At 42.2% G+C, this 19,702-nt stretch overlaps 1 protein-coding gene across 1 annotated transcript in view; it reads left to right on the top strand.

Annotated features, from left to right (window-relative positions):
• The window catches only part of HECW1 (HECT, C2 and WW domain containing E3 ubiquitin protein ligase 1), a 264,354-nt gene that overhangs the window by 126,212 nt on the left and 118,440 nt on the right, over positions 1–19,702 (top strand). The window contains exons 6-9 of the mRNA XM_040260566.1: positions 6,223–6,365; positions 9,160–9,260; positions 11,104–12,423; positions 17,262–17,363. Of these exons, the coding sequence (XP_040116500.1) occupies positions 6,223–6,365; positions 9,160–9,260; positions 11,104–12,423; positions 17,262–17,363 (1,666 nt within the window). The remainder of the gene's footprint in view (positions 1–6,222; positions 6,366–9,159; positions 9,261–11,103; positions 12,424–17,261; positions 17,364–19,702) is intronic.

Raw genomic sequence — 19,702 nt, 5'->3', positions numbered from 1 at the left:
CCTGAGTTTCATCCTCAAGCTTAGCGTGTCTGTAAGTCCAGTTTTGTCAGTGCCATAAATGATTGATTCTTGGGAATTACGTAGATGTTTTTGGTACTTTTTTTAGTTAATTTTTAAAAATTTTATTGAAGTATAGTTGATATACAATGTTATGTTAGTTTCATGTATTCATTCTTTTTTATATTCTTTTCTCACATTGAGTAGAATTCCCACAGGTCCTTGTTGGTTATCTATCTTTTTGGGGGGGCCATACTGCATGTGGGATCCTAGTTCCGTGACCAGGGATTGAACCTGGGGCCCACAGAAATGAAAGTACCAAGTCCTTTCCACTGGACAACCAGGGAATTCCCTGGTTATCTGTCTTATGTATAGTAGTGTGTGCGTGTTCATTCCAAGCTCCTGATACTTCCCTCCCTCCCCCATACATTTCCTATATGGTAACCATAAGTTTGTTTTTGATATCTGTAAGTCTGTTTTAGAACAGACTTATTTTGTAAATAAGTCATTTGTATCACTTAAAAAAAAATTAGATTCCACATATGAGTGATATCATATGAATTATATAGATGTCAACTAAAACTAATTTGTAATGGAAATTAGAAGCCCCACATGGTGGGCATGGAAGTCATTATTGCTGTTTGCCAAATATTTTTGTTCTGTATCTCCCAGACACTTGGTAACATCACACCTCCTGTTCTCTGTGGGTGGCTGGGGTGTGTGTCTAGCTGTGATGAAGACTTGGGTTTGAAAGTCAGCACTTATTTGCAAGACAAAGACCTCCAGAGTTCTCTTTCCTTCTTTCACCATGGCTGGCAATGTTTGAGAGCATGTCCACTCCATCAGCCTAGCTCCCTGAGTGACTAATGAGCAGTTTCCTTTGCCAGCCACAGAGCCAGTGTGAGCAAAGAACAACACTTTGCTGCTGTAAGTCACTGAGACTTGGAATTTGGTCATTATTGTACTGTGCCTCAGCCCATCCTGACTGCTATTAACATTGGCATACCTGATATACTAATATTTAACCTCTGAAATTAAAAATCAACTAAAGTAAAAAAGATTACTGTTAGGAATTAATCAGAATGGAAGAAAATAAATATATTTCAGCTTTTTCACAACCGTTGATCAAGGATACTGTAATGTGTCATCAAGACCTTCCCACCCCAGATAGTGTGAACTGGGCAATGAAAGCATTTACCTCTTTCTCCTTTTCTACATTTTCTGGCCAAGACATCCATCTTCTGATGATCACAGTCTTCCTTCAATTGTTGCTGCTCTTGTTTTAAAAGTCCTACAGTATGCTGAATAAAAAATGAATAGTGTAGAATAGAATGAAAAAGATCTGCTTTCTCCCCCTCTCCCATCCCCAGGAGGCCACATACCCTCAAGGCATTTTCTTTGCAATTCAAAGTACAAATGAGTTCCCACTCTTCACATTTTTATTCACATCTTGCCTTTTTTCACTTAATATGTCACATGTCATTTCATGTCAGAGCATATTTATTTACCTATTTCTTTTTAATGCCAGCAGAGTTCTGCATTTCAAAGATTTACAATCCTTCATTTAGCTGGCTTCCTATTGCTAGATATTTTTTACATTTTTCCAGCCTTTTATGATGGTTAATAATGCTCATTGAACGTCCTTATAAAAAACATAATTTTGAACACACATGCAAATCAATCCAGAAGGAAAAGTCCTGGAAGTATAATTCTGGGTTAAAGGGAATTTGTGATTTAAATGCCAATAAATATTACCACAAATTGCAGAACAATTATACCAAATAAATTTTCGCACTGTTAAGAAAGTTCTAGGAACCACAACAGATTTCCCAATGTGGGGATCTAGCAAAGGGACTGAGAACCCCCAGGGACTTTGACTTCAGAGGCCAGTGGGATTTGATTACAGAACTTCCACAGGACTGGGGAAACAGACTCTTGGAGGGCACAAACAAAACCTTGTGCGCACCAAGACCCAGGGGAAAGGAGCAGTGACCCCACAAGAGATTGACCCAGACTTACCTGTGAGTGTCCATGAGTCTCTAGCAGAGGTGTGGGTCAGTGGTGGCCTGCTACAGGGTCAGGCACCCTGAGTGCAGCAGTGCGTGAAGGCTACCTTTTGAAGGTTGCCATTATCTTCATTACCGCCACCATAATTTGGTCTCAGGTCAAACAACAGGGAGGGAACGTAGCCCTGCCCATCAACAGAAAATTGGACTAAAGATTTACTGAGCATTTTCCCGTCCATCAGAACAAGACCCAGGTTCCCCCACAGTCAGTTTCTCCATCCAGGAAGCTTCCATAAGCCTCTTATCCTTATCCATCAGAGGGAAGACAGAATGAAAACCACAATCACAGAAAACTAGCCAAACTGATAACAGGGACCCATGAAACATGCCACGTAGGGCCACCCAAGATGGATGGGTCATGGTGGAGAGTTCTGACAAAATGGTCCACAGGAGAAGACAATGGCAGACTACTTCTGTATTCTTGCCTTGAGAACCCAATGAACAGTATGAAAAGGCAAAAAGATATGACACTGAAAGATGAACTCCTGGCCCAGGTCGGTAGGTGCCCAATATGCTACAGGAGAAGAGTGGAGAAATAACACCAGAAAGAATGAATAGACAGAGCCAAAGCAAAAACAATGCCCAATTGTGGATGTGACTGGTGATGAAAGTAAAGTCCGATACTGTAAAGAACAATATTACATAGGAACCTGGAATGTTAGGTCCATGAATCAAGGTAATTTGGAAGTGGTCAAACAAGAGATGGCAAGAGTGAACATTGACATTTTAGGAATCATGAACTAAAATGGACTGGAATGGGCAAATTTAACTCAAGATGACCATTATATCTACTACTGTGGACAAGAATCCTTTAAGAGAAATGGAGTAGCGCTCATAATCAACAAAAGAGTCCAAAATGCAGTACTTGGGTGCAGTCTCAAAAATTACAGAATGATCTCTGTTCGTTTCCAAGGCAAACCATTCAAAATCACAGTAATCCAAGTCTCTGCCCCAATCAATAGTGCTGAAGAAGCTGAACAGTTCTATGAAGACCTACAAGACCTTCTAGAACTAACACCCCAAAAAAGGTGTCCTTTTCATCATAGGGGACTGGAATGCAAAAGTAGGGAGTTAAGAGATACCTGGAGTAACAGGCAAATTTGGCCTTGGAGAACAAAATGAAGCCGGGCAAAGGCTAAGAGTTTTGCCAAGAAAACGCACTTGTCATAGCAAACACCTTCTTCCAACAACACGAGAAGACTCTACATGTGCACTTCACCAGATGGTGAATACCAAAATCAGATTGATTATATTCTTTGCAGCCAAAGATGAAGAAGCTCTATACAGTCAGCAAAATTAAGACCAGGAGCTGACTGTGGCTCAGATCATGAACTCCTTATTGCAAAAGTCAGACTTAAATTGAAGAAAGTAGGGAAAACCACTAGACCATTCAGGTGTTACCTAAATCAAATCCCTTACAATTATACAGTGAAAGTGACAAATAGATTCAAGGAATTAGATCTGATAGAGTGCCTGAAGGACTATGGATGGAGGTTCATGACATTATACAGGAGGCAGTGATCAAGAATATCCCCAAGAAAAGGAAATGTAAAAAAAGCAAACTGGTTTTCTGAGAAGGCCTTACAAATAACTGAGAAAAGAAGAGAAGCTGAAGACAAAGGAGAAAATGAAAGATAAAGCCATTTGAATGCAGAGTTCAGAAAAATCACACAGAGACATAAAAAAGCCTTCCTCAGTGATCAATGCTAAGAAATAAAGGAAAACAATAGAATGGGAAAGACTAGAGATCTCTTCAAGAAAATTAGAGATACCAAGGGAATATTTCATGCAAAGATGGGTACAATAAAGGACAGAGATGGTATGGACCTAACAGAAGCAGAAGATATTAGGAAGAGGTGGCAAGAATACACAGAGGAACTATACAAAAAAGATCTTCATGACCCAGATAACCACAATGGTGTGATCACTCATCTAGAGCCAGACATCCTGGAATGCAAAGTCAAGTGGGCCTTAGGAAGCATCACTACAAAGCTAGTGGAGGTGATGGAATTCCAGCTGAACTACTTCAAATCCTAAAAGATGATGCTATGAAAGTGCTGCACTCAATATGCCAGCACATTTGGAAAACTCAGCAGTGGCCACAGGACTGGAAAAGGTCAGTTTTCATTCCAATCCCAAAGAAAGGCAATGCCAAAGAATGTTCAAACTACCACACAATTGCACTCATCTCACACGCTAACAAACTAATGCCCAAAATTCTGCCATCCAGGCTTCAACAGTATGTGAACCATGAAATTCCAGATGTTCAAGCTGGATTTAGAAAAGGCAGAGGAACCTTTTGTCAGAGATAAAATTGCCAACATCTGTTGGATCATTGAAAAAGCAAGAGAGTTGTAGAAAAATATCTACTTCTGCTTTATTGACTATGCCTAAGCCTTTGACTGTGTGGATCACAACAGACTGTGGAAAATTCTTAAAGAGATGGGAATACCAGACCACCTTACCTGCCTCCTGAGAAATTCGTGTATAGGTCAAGAAGCAACAGTTAGAACTGATCATGGAACGACAGACTAGTTTCAAATAGGAAAAGGAGTACGTCAAGGTTGTATATTGTCACCCTGCTTATTTAACTTATATGCAAAGTACATCATGCAAAATGTTGAGCTGGATGAAGCACAAGCTGAAATCAAGATTGCCAGGAGAAATATCAATAACCTCAGATATGTAGATGACACCACCCTACGGCAGAAAGTGAAGAAGAACTAAAGAGCCTCTTGATGAAAGTGAGAGAGGTAAGTGAAAAAGTTGACTTAAAACTCAACATTCAGAAAACTAAGATCATGACATCCAGTGCAATCACTTCGTGGCAGATACATGGGGAAACAATGGGAACAGTGGTAGACTTTATTTTGGGGGGCTCCAAAATCACTGCAGATGGTGACTACAGTCATGAAATTAAAAGACGCTTGCTCCTTGGAAGAACAGCTGTAACCAGCCTAAACAATGTATTAAAAAAGCAGAGACATTACTTTGCCAATAAAGGTCCTTCTAGTCAAAGCTATGGTTTTTCCAGTAGTCGTGTATGGATGTGAAAGTTGGACCATAAAGAAAGCTGAGCACCGAACTGTGGTTGATGGAGTATCAAAATTGATACTTGTGAACTGTGGTGTTGGAGAAGACTCATGAGAGTCCCTTGGACTGCAAGGAGATCCAACCAGTCCATCCTAAATGAAATCAGTCTTGAATATTCATTGGAAGGACTGATGCTAAAGCTGAAACTCCAATACTTTGGCCACCTGATGTGAAGAACTAACTCATTGGAAAAGAGCCTGATGCTGGGAAAGATTGAAGGCAGGAGGAGAAGGGGATGACAGAGGATGAGATGGTTGGCTGGCATCAGCAACTTGATGGACATGAGTTCAAGCAAGCTTCAGGAGTTGGTGATGGACAGGGAAGCCTGGCGTGCTGAAATCCATGGTGTCACAAAGAGTTAGACACAACTGAGCAACTGAAGTGAACTGAAATATTACCAATTCCCTTACCAAGGGTCGAATCAATGTGCATTTCCATCAATACAGAGTGAGAGTTCTTATCTCTTCCCACTGACCAGAAGGCAGTGTATGATCAAACTTTAAAAAATCTCTGCCATTATAATCATGAAAAAAAAATGTTATGGTGTTGATTCCAAGTGCATTTCCCTAATTGTGAGTTTTGCTTGTTCTTTCTGAAGCTATGTTGATAAATTCAGTCAAGTATGATGAGGCCTGGGTAGCATTCTTTCCCTTTATGATTGATTTTATTATCTCAATGTCAGAGAATAACCTTATTTTTAGGGAATTCCAATGTGGTCCAGTGATTAGGACTCAGAGATTCCATGGCCCTGGGCATAGGTTTGATCCCTGGTCAGAGAACTAATATCCTGCAATCCAAATGGCCAAAAAAGAAAGAAAAGAACCTTATTCTTAAGCACTGAGGAGGTATCTCTCTTTGTGGCCATTATTCACTTCTGGAATAAACAGAGTTCACAGCATTTCTAAAACCTTGAGATAGGTGGATATACTTAGGTTGGCAAGTAGAGAGAGAGAGAAAGATTGCTGTTGGAGTGTTTGAGAATGTCATCATTCAAAGCAGATGGACTGGGGATTGGCCACCCCTCACACCTCACAGTTAATTGAGGTCATGTGTTTTTTCATTGCAGCAATTCAGCTTTGTGTCCTTGCCCACTGATGTGCTGGAAATTGAGGTGAAGGACAAGTTTGCCAAGAGCCGCCCCATCATCAAGCGCTTTTTGGGAAAGCTGTCAATGCCTGTTCAAAGACTCCTGGAAAGACATGCCATAGGGTAAACCTTGACCAAGAGCTCTGTATCACTAGGCATCAGCCAGCAGGCCAGGCCCAAGAAAGGCAACAATACAGCCTCATAGAGACTCAAACTGAAATACTGGTGCTGTATTTCCTTGGCTTCTCCCATTACTATGTTGTTCAAGCTATGATATTTTATTAAACAGACTCTTCTTTTTCCCCTTGTTTGTTTACCTCTGGTTACTTATGCACAACAGTAAAAATTCCTAAGATGCTAGTGAAAGAAGGCCTTACTGCAGCATTTCTTTCTGTAAAGATAGAAATTAAAATTTGTTTTACCATGAAGGATATCATTTCATTCACATGCCTGTCTTGTGTGTAGGATTTAATCATTTGTGACATTTCCATAAAAAGATGAAATACTGGGTTACTAGACTAGAGTGCCTTAAAAAACCCTAGTATTTATAGGAAATGCTAGATAAAATGTGTAAAATTTTAAAAGCGTGAATCCTTATGGAACAACCACAATTATGCTGCTCACATAGTTTAGTTGTATATGACCTGCACTTTGTATCTTCTATATTCATGGCCATTCAATGTTCCTGGGACTTTCCTGGTGATCCAGTGGTTTAGATTCCACACTCCCAATGCAGGGGGGCCCAGGTTTCATCCCTGATCAGGGAACTAAGATCCCGCATGCCATACAATGTGGTCAAAAACTAAAATAAATAAATAATATTCAGGGTTGTCATCAACCTCTGACCAGATAAAAATCCTTGTACATAATATGCATTTCTATAGGTAATAGCAACTATATTTGAAAACATGTAAAGCTGTATGTGCTTCTCTGGGCATGAATATGCCTCAGTGCAATACTTAGAATGATACAAGGACATGTAATCAGAACCTTATAGCAGAGAGTTGACATTTACAAGGCTAAATTGTGTGTCAAATAAGATTTTTGCATTTTCCACTAAAACAGGAATATACATAAAGAACATAAACCTGTCCATGGCACATAGGGACTAAATGATTCCAAACTCTTCATTTTTAAAATAGCAAACTGTATGCCTTTTAAAATAAAGGCTGCTCAGAAGGTGCCCTCGATTCCTTTGCCTGTAACATCCCAGCCCTCAGCCATCTGCCTTTTACTGTCTCACTCCTCAAACCCTCTACTCTCACCTGCCTCAACTTCATATTGGAAATATCACTGCTTATGTAGTTAAGAACTCTTTACCAGTCTCATGCCCCCAGTTGGGGATAAGCTATTTAAAGGCAGGGTATGCATTACATGCTATGTATCACCTGCAGCACTTTTTACATTGCAGGGGCTCACAAAATATTTGTTGATAAAGTGGTCTCACTATCTGACATTGTCTTCAGGCCTCCTCTGATTCCAACTAGGTTTGGGGTTCAGGATCTCTTTCTTATGGTCATTGTAGACCTACCTCATAATATTGACCAAAGCCCTTGTCAATATTTTAGCTCATTCTAATTTTCCTGCATGTAATGCTTTATTTAATGGACTTCCTAGGAACTCCGAACATGAAACCAGCACTTACCAAAGAGAAATGCTAAGTCAGTGGACCCCTGGGATATATGTTGTTTCACAGTGCTGGTGTTTTCTAGGAAGAAACATTGAAACACTATTAGCCAGTGATTTACCTTTTTATTTGAATGTCACAAATGAATAAATGGGATGAATACATAATTGTCTAAGTAACAACTGGTTTTGGAGTATGTCTTTGTTATTATTGGGTAGAGTGGCTTTGTTCATTTCTGAATATCCCAGAGTAGTCACTCTTCCTATTTAGGCCAAGGGAGGGTACCTTGTATTCTGCTGAATCCGCATTGTTGATGAAAGTATAATAGCAAACTATCAGATTGATTTCTCTCTGGATAATTGTCTTCCTAGTAATTAAAATTTGCCTTGGGTGAGCAGAGGGAATGGTGCCAGGGTCCAGGGTGGAGTTTCAGAGTCTCTCTGTGGGACCCTGGAGTTGGTGTAATTGGAAGTCACAGGCCAGTGGACCCAGCCCACAAGTCTTGTTTTGCTCTGCTCTGCAGCAGGTCTCTTTCTGAAGCATTCCACAGGGTCTCTGGGAATCAGGATTACATCTTTCCATAGATAGATAGATAGTGATAAGTAGCTAGCTAGCTAGATTATTATAAGACAAGCATCTACTGCTGGCCCATAATTAAGGGCTTACTTGGAAAATGTCAGCCTGCACAGGAAAAGCAAGCAAAGGATATCCATGTCTTTTTCTTCTTCTTTTTTTTCTCTAAAACACAAATTGGCAAACTTTCTGTAAGGGGCCAGATAGTAAATATTTCAGGCTGTGTCGGCCATATGGTTTCTGTCCCAACTATTCAGCTCTGCAACTGTAGCATGAAAGCAGCCAGACAAGAAGTAAACTAACAAGCATGACTGCATTCCAATAAAACTTTTATTTGTGGAAACAAATTTGAATTTCGTATCATTGTTACATGTCACAAAATGCTACTCTTCTACTGCTCTTTTTCTAACCATTTAAAAATGTAGAACGCCCATAGCATTATGAAAACAAGTGATGGGCCAGATTTGGCCCATGGACTGTAGTTTACTGATCCCTGCCTTAGATTAGTCGATAAGGACTTTATTGAAGTTTTCACTGCTATTGAGCAAATGTACTTTCCCATCTTTTCCTTAGGACCATCTTGTGTGGCCCTGAGCAGACGTCACCTCCTAATATCAGGGCCTCCCTGGGCTTGGGTGCCTCACCTGCTGGCATAGTGTGTGGTCTTTAGGAGAACAGGTATTTACCAGATCTGTGATGGTGCTTATTCCCTTCTAGGGACAGGGTGGTCAGCTACACCCTTGGCCGTAGGCTTCCAACAGATCATGTGAGTGGACAGCTGCAGTTCCGGTTTGAGATCACTTCCTCCATCCACCCAGGTATTTTGGCATGCATTTCATGTGTTGTCCTAGCCTAGTGTCATAGAGTGGTTCCTTTCTCCAAAATATAATAACCATGGTTCTCTCCAGACATGTCCTAGGTTTTGTGGTTCTCTACCTGTCTTCTCCATTTGAGGCCCAGAAGCCAGTGATCTGTTCTGCAAGCCAGGTTGCTATCCTCCTTTTTATTTTTATTTTTTGGTGGTGCCACATGACTCATGGGATCTTAGTTCCCTGACCAGGGATTGAACCCCGGCCCCTGCAGTGGAAGCATGGAGCCCTAACCACAGAACTGCCAGGGAAGTCCCTGTTGTCCCCTTGATTGACAGGCTCCTCTTTGTTCCAGTGACCTAAAGGTAGAGGGTTAGACAGTGGAGTGGGGATTGACAAAGAGGTCAACATGGGTATGGAGCCACGTCTAACTTAACATTTTATTGCCAATACCCTGGTGGCTCAGAGAGTAAAGAATCTGCCTGCAATGTGAGAGACCCAGGTTCAATCCCTGAGTCAGGAAGATCCCTTGGAGAAGGGAATGGCTACCCACTCCAGTATTCTTGCATGGAGAATTCCATGGATAGAGGAGCCTGGTGGGCTAAACAGTCCATGGGGTCCCAAAGAGTCAGGCATGACTGAGCGACTAACACCACCCACACCCACACAGGACTTAATCAATAGATGTTGAATCATTGCATACGTGAATGAATGAATGAATGTGATACATGTCATATTGTCAAACTGTGATTACTCAGTAGATTTTTACAATCTCACAGGAAAAATGAATATTGTAAATTGGACAGAAAACTTTTGAATCATCCTGTGTTCAGTTTTTCAAGCCAAAATGTATTTCCAAATAAGATTGACGAGATGCCTCATAATCCCATTCTGACTCTTCTCTGGCAGCCGCCTCACAGGTAGAGATCATGCCGAGAGTTGTGAGTTGTCACAACTTTATTGGCAAAACATTTATGAGTTGCCAGTAAAGCTAATAAGGCTTTTGAGAATCAGGGTCTGGAGTTTATCACTGTCCCCTCGTCAAACAAACGTTGTGCATTTCTGTGCCCAGTCTACAAAGCAGATTGTAAGGAAACACTTGGCTATTTCATCCTTTCGCATCCAGCCTTTCCTACATCCTGAAAATAAAATTAATTCTTACTTCAGTGTAGCAGTAAGAATAGCTTTACAGTGCACCAGAGAGATTGTTTTTCTTCAATGAGTGGATAGCACAAGGGCTTGAATTGGGAATCCACATCTGGCAGGGATCCAGTAGAGCAACTGGGAGAAGGCAGAGGTGAACCATGGTTGCTGCTCCGTGAATGGGTGCTTGGTATGGAGACCTGGTTTACTTTCCCACTTCAGCATTCTTCAGATGTTGGGAGGCTTCTGGTCTGAGCCACTGAATGACTGTGGTTGCCCCCTTTCCTTCTCTGTGGTCACCTAAGAACCCCATTCTGCCACACTGGGGGACTCAGCCATAGGAAACACTCTGAACTAGTATAATTAGCCCTGCCTGAAGCCAACAAGGAACTGTAAACCCCACCTCTCATCTCTGAGGTCTTCCAAATAGCAGACATTATTGAGCACCTACTTTGTGCCCAGAACAGGGGTAGCACTAGGATTTGGGCATTTTGACCAAAAACTGAAGTCCCTTGAAACAAAATTCTCAAATACATCGTGATTGCATAAGGAGAACCATTTCCTTCAGAATGGGTTTTAGCAGAGCTTGGGTCCATGGGAAATGCTCATCAACCCCTCCATGCAATATCCTAGGGCAGAAATCCCTAAGATGCTCGCACATCCTCGGGAGTAGACTAACACTGCAGTGACGTTTTCTTCTTGTCCACAGATGATGAGGAGATCTCCCTGAGTACCGAGCCTGAGTCTGCGGAAATTCAGGACAGCCCCATGAATAACCTGGTGGCAAGCAGCTGTGGGGAGCCCCCGTGTGATGCACCAGAGCCCTCAGGGACCCCAAAGCCTGAGCAGCCGAGCCAGGGCAGCACTGTGGGCCCCCCAGGGATCGAGGGCCTGGAGCTTACCAGTCTGGTTGAGGCAGCGACAGGTACCACCGAGGCAGGAGATGATGGCACAGTCTCTGTGGGGCCTGAGGGGGCTGGGGAGCTGCTGGCCCCTGGGCCACAGGACACAGAGCCTGCCCTAAGTGCAGAAGAACTGGCCGAGCAGCTGGACCTGGGAGGGGAGGCGGCCCTACCGGGGCTGCTGGAGGACGGTCAAGCCCCGAGCAGCCCTGGGGAGCCGGTGGCTGAGGAAGGGGCCACAGAGAGCCAGGCTGGGGGGCCGGAGGAGGAGAAGGAACAGGTGGAGGAGGAAGAGGGGGACGTGTCTGCCCTGGGGCAGGGGGAGGACAGGCTGCACCTGCGGGCCTCGGTGAAGAGGAAAACCAGGCCGTGCTCCCTGCCTGTATCCGAGCTGGAGACGGTGATCGCGTCCGCCTGCGGTGAGCCTGAGACGCCGCGGACCCACTACATCCGCATCCACACGCTGCTGCACAGCCTGCCCTCAGCGCAGGGCGGCAGCGCGGACGACGACGACGGTGTCGAGGAGGAAGCCACCCTCAAGGATGCCTCGGAGAAGGATGCGCTCAGCGAGGTGGACACGGTCGCCGCGGAGCCTCCTGCCCTGGAAGAGGATGGAGAGGCCCCCGAGGGGGCCACTCCAGGCACAGCTTCCCTCGGCCACTCGGGCTTGGCCAACGGCTCAGCCCCGGATGGCGACGCGCTCCCCAGCACGGGAAGCGAGAGCGACTCCAGCCCGCGGCAGGGTGGGGACCACAGCTGCTGCGACGCATCCTGCTGCAGCCCCTCGTGCTACAGCTCCTCGTGCTACAGCAGCTCCTGCTACAGCGCCTCCTGCTACAGCCCCTCCTGCTACAACGGCAGTAGGTTCGCCAGCCACACCCGCTTCTCCTCTGTGGACAGTGCCAAGATCTCCGAGAGCACGGTCTTCTCCTCGCAGGACGACGAGGAGGAGGAGAACAGCGCCTTCGAGTCAGTGCCCGACTCAGTGCAGAGCCCAGAGCTGGACCCGGAGTCGGCGAACGGCGCAGGGCCATGGCAAGATGAGCTGGCCGCCCCCGATGGGAGCATGGCCAGAACCGTGGAAGGTCTGGAGTCCCCCGTTGCAGGGCCGAGCAGTCGGAGAGAAGGTTAGACCTCACACCCCATCAGAGTGAGAATAGGACCACCACGAGGGGGACGCAGGTCTCACCAACATGGTTTAAAACCAAGAGGGAGAGGATCAGTCCCAAATAAGGTTGCCACGGTGGCCACGTGTGCCTGTCCTGTACTTACCTGTGTGCATGTGTATATGTGTATGTCAGTATTCCAGACTGTGGGTAGCTGACACCCCACCTCCACTCAGATACACCCCAGGAATGACAACGAGTTGGATGTGAGCGTGTACTTGTATGTGTGCGTCTCTGTTTTAACTAATCACTGATTACAGGGTACATATTACCCTCCAGTCTTGACAGCAGCAAGAGCATCAAAGCTAGTATCAAGTGATATGAGCAGAAAATGATCAACATTAAGTGGGTAATATGTCAATATCTGCTGACTTCCCACAACTTACGAAGATTAGCAATAAATGTTAATATAAGTGGAAGAACATTGATATTACCTGTTTTAGAATTTAACCTGTGTACATATGAATATGTATAGCCTACATATATGTGTCATGATTTCTGTCTGCTTGATTCTGTTATTGTTGTTGGTTTTGTTTTGTGTTGTTTTGTGGGATTGGGGAGCTATTTTGGCTAATGCAAAGGAAGGATACCATGAATGTGTAAATCACTTTGTCTTGAGTAAGATTCTAATCCAACAGGTGCCCTTTTTAGTTTAAAAATGTATTCTGTGTCCTAACCAAAGACCTTTCTTCTTAGCCATGCCTGTGGAAGCATATATAAATTTAACTTGCATTTCCTAATCCAGAATTGGGAACCAACTGCCAGTCAAGTGACAGTGACATTGAGGGAAATAACTTAAAAGTCACATGATAATATGAAAAAATTCAGCTGTTTTAAAAGCAAAAAATATAGATTCTGCTATTTTGCTGTTCTAATTTGTTTAAATTAGCCTCCAAACAACATGCAGTGGTATTGTCTCTAGATTGTAAGCTCATCAAGGGCCAGAATTCATATCTTCTTTATGTCTGCTAAGCAAATGCCTGGCACCTGCAAATTTTTATAGGAATGTACATAAGTGTAAAAGAAATAATTTTAAGTACTTAAAAGTACTTAATTCTACATTTTGGAAAAAGAAAGGGTGAGGGAAAGTGACACATAGGATAAGGAGAAGCCCAAGGAAACTGGTAACAAATAAACACAGGAAGAAAACCAGAGTGCCATACAGTAAACCTTAGTGACATACCATACAATGTGGAAAAGCACCCGTGAGTATGAGGATGGGGGTGGACAATCCCTTTCTTTAATAGGGGTGTTTTGAGTCTCTTCTTTGTTCTAGGCCAGATGCTATGTGTGGAATGCACTCAATAATTACAATAGAATTAAAAATAAGTATATCATAAGGCAATTTGGGGATATACCTATATGAGGGCACAACTGGGAGGTACCAGAGATGTTTCAGACCAAAGTTGAGAAAACGTTTTCCATAAAGGTCCATATACTACACATTTTAAGCTTTGTAGGTCAAGAGGCAAAACCAAAGCAACTCTTCTCATCAAAGGGGTGTTTTTTAAGAAAGAAAAAACATTTTTACCTTTAGAAGTATAATAACCATTTTTACCCCAGAGCCACATAACTACAAGGCTGATTTATAGTCTGTCAATCTGTTGTAGCCAATGGGTATATTTGGACCCATGTCTCCAATGATAGGAGACAGTCCACACATGGGTAATTGAAACTTGACTCAGTATACGTTGATATTTTAAAAAAGATATTGCCCATGCCTTTGAGGGTCTAACAGTCCAGCAGTGGGGAACCCATCCCCTTTACCAAAAGGATGAAAAAGTTTTTTGGGGCCAGAGTGGAAGTCTATGTTTCTAAAGAAATTTCTAGATTCCTGAAATTTTTTGCAGATTGCCCCCAAAAGTTAAGAACACATGCTTCACTATAGTGATTACTAGGGGCAAAACGAGGATTCCTGGGAAGGACTGTTGATTTCCTGAAGGCTGTACCCATGCTGGCAAGTGACTTCTACAGCCAGTTCTTCTCTCCCTTGGTAGGGAGTCCCCGGGCTAATGGAGTCAAAGTGGTGGATCTGTCCCCCGCTCAGCACCACGCTTCCAAGAGCACCCACTCAAAAGAAACACGAATGCCTGATTATATGCACATGTGCCCTCTTCTCCCCTCACTGTGACTTTGCAAATTGCAAATTCTTTCCTGAGGTTAGCCAAGGAAGGTGTACTGTACTCACAGCCACGCAGGTGCGTCTGCAGCAGTTTGTGGAGGATATCTTCTTCATATACTTTGTGTTTCTTTTCCCTCCACATGTGCCTCTTTTTTTAACCTCAACATAAAATGGTTTTTAAAAACCTTCAGATCAAGTGGAAAAAAAAAACTAACATAATGCAATTATGGGCAGCTTCTCAGGTGGTGCAGGGGTAAAGAATCTGCCTGCAATTTGGGAGACCTGGGTTCGATCCCTGGGTTGGGAAGATCCCCTGGAGAAGGAAATGGCAACCCACTCCAGTATTCTTGCCTGGAAAATCCCATGGACAGAGGAGCCCAGCAGGCTACAGTCGATGGTGTCACAAAGAGTCGGACACGACTGAGCGACTAAACAACAACAACAATGTGATTATGAGCTCAACCCTGGCATCAGGCTCCTCTGGGTTTATCTTCAGTCTCCCAACTTCCCAGCCATGACACCTTAGCCAACTTACCTAACTGCTCCAAACCTCAAGTGTAAACTGGGTGCAAAGTGAACATACCCTAAAGGGTTTGGAAGGATTAACTGAGATGATTCCCATGACGTGCTCAGCCTCTGAGTGAAGGTTCTTCCAGGTAGATGAGCAGCAAGGCTCCCTTTTAAATTGGAATACATTTCCTTCTCAGAAGTTCTAGCAGGTCTAACCCTTGCTTTGTGTTTGAGGTGAGGGGGATGGTGCGGAGCTGCGGCCTCATGCAGAACAGAAGTGGCTTGCTTCCTCTTGCTTCCATTCCGTTGGCTGAGATGCATCAGTCACATCATTGCATTTGCTTGGGGTTCACGGGAAGGTGGGGTCAGCTCCATTAACCCGGCAAGCGATACTATTATGTTTCCACTAGCTTGGAGGAGTAATTAACCTGATTGGTTGAATTAATTACAACAAGGTAAGTCTCTCTTTTTTTTTTAACAAACTAAATTTAAAACACAGCAGCTGGTGACATAACAACTGTACCATTGTTTTTCTCTTTTTTTTTTTCCAGTTTCTGACATTAAGCACATATAAATATGAACATGAGTGTTATATCCACTAAACACAAAGCCAGGCTTTGGAACAGGAGTCAGTTTGCAAGGAGCTATATGCTGGCATGAGGGAGGGGCACCTTCCTTGACTTTCCTTAGTCTCTGAGGACCACAGGGGTGTGAGTCACACACCAGAATTTGCACAAGAAATGATGTTATATATTTAATATTTAAAAGGACCCTTTGTTCCCAAATACATTCCTGTTCTTGTTTTCCAGTTAGCTCAAGGAGTTAAATGGCTAAATTCACTTAATTTCCTTTCCAATTAACTTCTGCTTATGTTTTTAAGTCAGTTCTATAGATGTAGAGCAAAAATAAATAGTCATCCTTTCCATGTATGGAAACTCTGAGAAATATTTTTGAAATTTGAGCTCCCATAAAGATCTTAACCACTGGTTTCCACAGTCCGTCTCTTTTGGGCCACGGAATAATGGAACACTTGGTATTTGCATCAGCCATGGAAGGGCAAAAGAAGGATAAACCTGACCTTTGTCCTTTGGCCAATAGGGGCTATTGTGGGAAATCCAGGATGGGGTGCAATGGGGGTTACCAGTCTGAGGGCTGGCTCATGGCCTGAACTTTTCTAGCTCCTCATAGATCAAGAGCAATTGACTCTGATTATGTGACCCAAACTGCTGGTACTGGAGGCCCCTCTACATGCAGTGTTACCAAGACCTGAAGATATCATAAAATAGGAACTCCATTTTAAAACACTATTCAGTTCATCATAGGTCTGCCTGACAGTAATATTAGCTGTGTCTATCATAATTGGGCCATGCATTCTGTGGATATGTTTATTTCTAAAATTTCTCCATGTCTGTCTTTCTGCTTCCTTCGATCCCACTTCCATGTTTCAAGTTCTCCTGTCTCAGTCTTCCTGCCTCTTACCTACTTCCTTCGTCTCTTGTCTGTTCTCTTTCCAGAACACCCTGGTATGTCTGCTTCTTCCTCAGAATAGCTTGAAACAATCACAAGATCCCATAGGTCCTTGGCTCCCCACCCCAGCCCCTATGTTTCATACAATAAGAATTTACCTTCTTGGCCCCTCAGTTCCTTAACCCCATCTTGAAATGGCAGCAGCTAAGAGTCTCATTCCAAACACAGAATCTGAAAGACGGCCTCTTGGCAGCCCTCAGATGAAATCTATTGGAAAAAGGAGCTGTCATTTTGCACAGTCCCAAAAATTTATGGGACCTTATAAATGCTGTTCTTCCCTCCAACAGGCCTGTTTCTTTTCCTGGGCTAATCTCAGGCTCTGCTCATTTTCTTCTAGGTCCCTTTCTGATGCCACCTTCCCCTCAAGAAAATTTAGGTCCCCAATCCTACCTGTTGGTTTGTTATGGTACAAATCAGAACCATGAAATGTTTTGACTATTTGAGTTAAAAAAAAAAATAGTTCCCTCTATTCACTTATTCATGAATGGTTCTGAATGTCACAAACTGACAAAGAACCAAAAAATCAATTGCCCACTCTTTGGGGTTTTTTCTTGCAGTAATTTGTTTTACAGACATGCTTTTTTGATGACGTTGCCACAGCAATGAATGAATCTGAATATCTTGACTATCTTGTCCGTAGGTGAATGTCCTATACTCCATAGTTCCCAGCCAGTAAGCCAGCTTCCTTCCTTGAGGCCTGAACATCATCACTACCCAACAATCGATGAGCCTCTTCCACCAAGTAAGCTTTAGTTTTGAAAATCTATGTCTTAATTCTTCCTATCAAATCTAAGCAGGTCAGTATGAACTTTGTATATAAACATCCAAACTCTTCCCCCACTCTGTACCTTACAGCATGATCAAAAACCATTATGGTGCCTACCGTAAAAATTGTTTGGTTGGTTTTTTGTCAGATGGTTTCAGGATGTAATCTCAAATAGATAACCCAGTATTTTCAGTAGCCCTCAACTTCTGAAATGGAGAGCATTTCTTCGCAAGACTTGACTAGTCCTTGCAAACTGTTCATGACCCTTATTTCACAAATTTTACTATTTTATATTTTGAAGTTTTCAGTTCAAGATGGAGTAATCCAGTTATTCTCCACGGGACCATTTATGGTTCAAGCATCTCCACATAATAAAACATTTCAACTTGCATTTTCCTTACTCTAAATTGTACCCATATGTGACAGATGCAAATTTTTTCTACAGTTCTTAGAGGTTTCCAGGCAAAACATCATCTTTAGGGGTAGAATTCAATCACATTCTCCTGGTAACTATAATGTGTAATTAATAATTATCTAGCTAGTATTTGAACTTAGGAAAATCACTTAATCTCTCAGAGACTCAGTTTTCTTATTTGTAAGATTTTAATTTTTTCATCTACTAAGTGCTAGATTTGGACTAGATAATCTCTAGATATTGTCCCAATGTAATTTGCCCTTATAATATTCCATTATTATGTTTGCAAGAAGGAACTGACACCCCAGATATTATATATTCACTTAGCATCGCATATGTTCATGAATTCTAGAACATCCCTATTTTGGTTTCAACTCATTTTTCAAGCAAAGATAACCTTTAAAATTTGATAAATTTTACAACTGCAGAATCTTTCCAGGATGCAAGGAATCAGTGTTTCTTTACATTCTTTTGCCTGTGCTTATATTAACCCATTACAGTTTTGAAAGAAGAAAGACTTATTCTTTGATTAATCTATTCTTGACAATATGATATATTTAACATCCACATCAGTCTTCTCCTATTCAGTTGTAACTTATCAGTGATAAAACAGTGTTTTTAATATGTGGACCAATTTAAAGGAATACTATATTTGCTGGAAGAGACCAAGATAGGCATTATGTCCTTTAACTTTTGATGTCTGATTTCTTTCTTTATACATTGATTTATGGATATTTCATAAATGTCACTAGAGATACTTCTGACTTAGAAAAATACCTATAACATTTTCTCTCCAAGAAAGGAACATTTTCTCCACATCAAAACACCTATCAATGAGTGTGCACATGAATTGACCTTCAATCCATCCAAGAGTAATAGCTAGTTATACATACAGATATTATAAATGAGTATAATATATTCTGTTTTAAAGAATTGCTTTATATAAGCTGCTTTTGATAGTGAAAATAAATTTCTTCCAGACAGGTTTCAATTTTCTGTCCATGCAACACTGGAAAATATTAGAAAAGTTGATAGTGAAGCTAACAGCTAAATTTTCTTAAATAATTTCATGTGGTACATGGATGAATTCATCCCTGATAGTTTTTCATTGGATAAATATTTATTGAACACTTACCCTGTGTGAGGCACTGTTTTAGGTAAGGCAAACAGGTGAAGATCTCTTCCTTCAAGGAGCTTACAATCTAGACTGGCAGAGACAGATAATAAAGAATAAGAAGAATAAATGGAGAAATAATGCAGCACATTAGAAGGTATTAAGTGCTGTGAAAAAGCAAAAGCAGAACAGGGGAAGGAGAATCTGGAGTGTATATTGATGGCCAATTTGCCATTTTAAATAGTGTGGTCAGGTACACTTTATTGACAAGGCAACATTTGAAGCTAGACTTAAAGGTGGTAAGAGAGTTATCCACCCAAGTATTGGGAAGGAAGAACTTTATGAGCAAATAGAACAGCCTGCCTGGTGGGCTTGAGAAACAGCAAGAAGGTCAGTGTGTCTGGAGCAGATTTAGGAAGTGAGGAAGCAGCAGGTAAAGAGATCTATCAGGAGGCCATATCACGCACATAGGACTTTGTAGACCACTTAAGGGTTTGGCTTTTAATCTGAATGAAAGGGGAACATTGTAGGTTTCTGAGCAGAGACTTGACATTGTCTGACTTAGGACTTAAAAGTTTTTCTGTATTGACATTAAATTGTGAGGAAAAAAAATAGAAGCCTGAGACCCAGCATAATGTTCTTGCAGGTGAGAAACAGTGGAGGCTTGGGCCAGCAGGGAGCAGAGGAGGTGAAGAAAAGTGGTCAGATTTTGGACAGATATTTTGTGGGTAGATTTTCTGACAAATTGGATATCATGTATGAAATAAAGAGAAGGGTCAAGAATGA

This window comes from Oryx dammah, unplaced genomic scaffold, assembly GCF_014754425.2.
Source record: "Oryx dammah isolate SB20612 unplaced genomic scaffold, SCBI_Odam_1.1 HiC_scaffold_18, whole genome shotgun sequence".
NCBI classification, from domain to species: domain Eukaryota; kingdom Metazoa; phylum Chordata; class Mammalia; order Artiodactyla; family Bovidae; genus Oryx; species Oryx dammah.
This window is presented reverse-complemented; position numbering and strand designations above follow the sequence as displayed.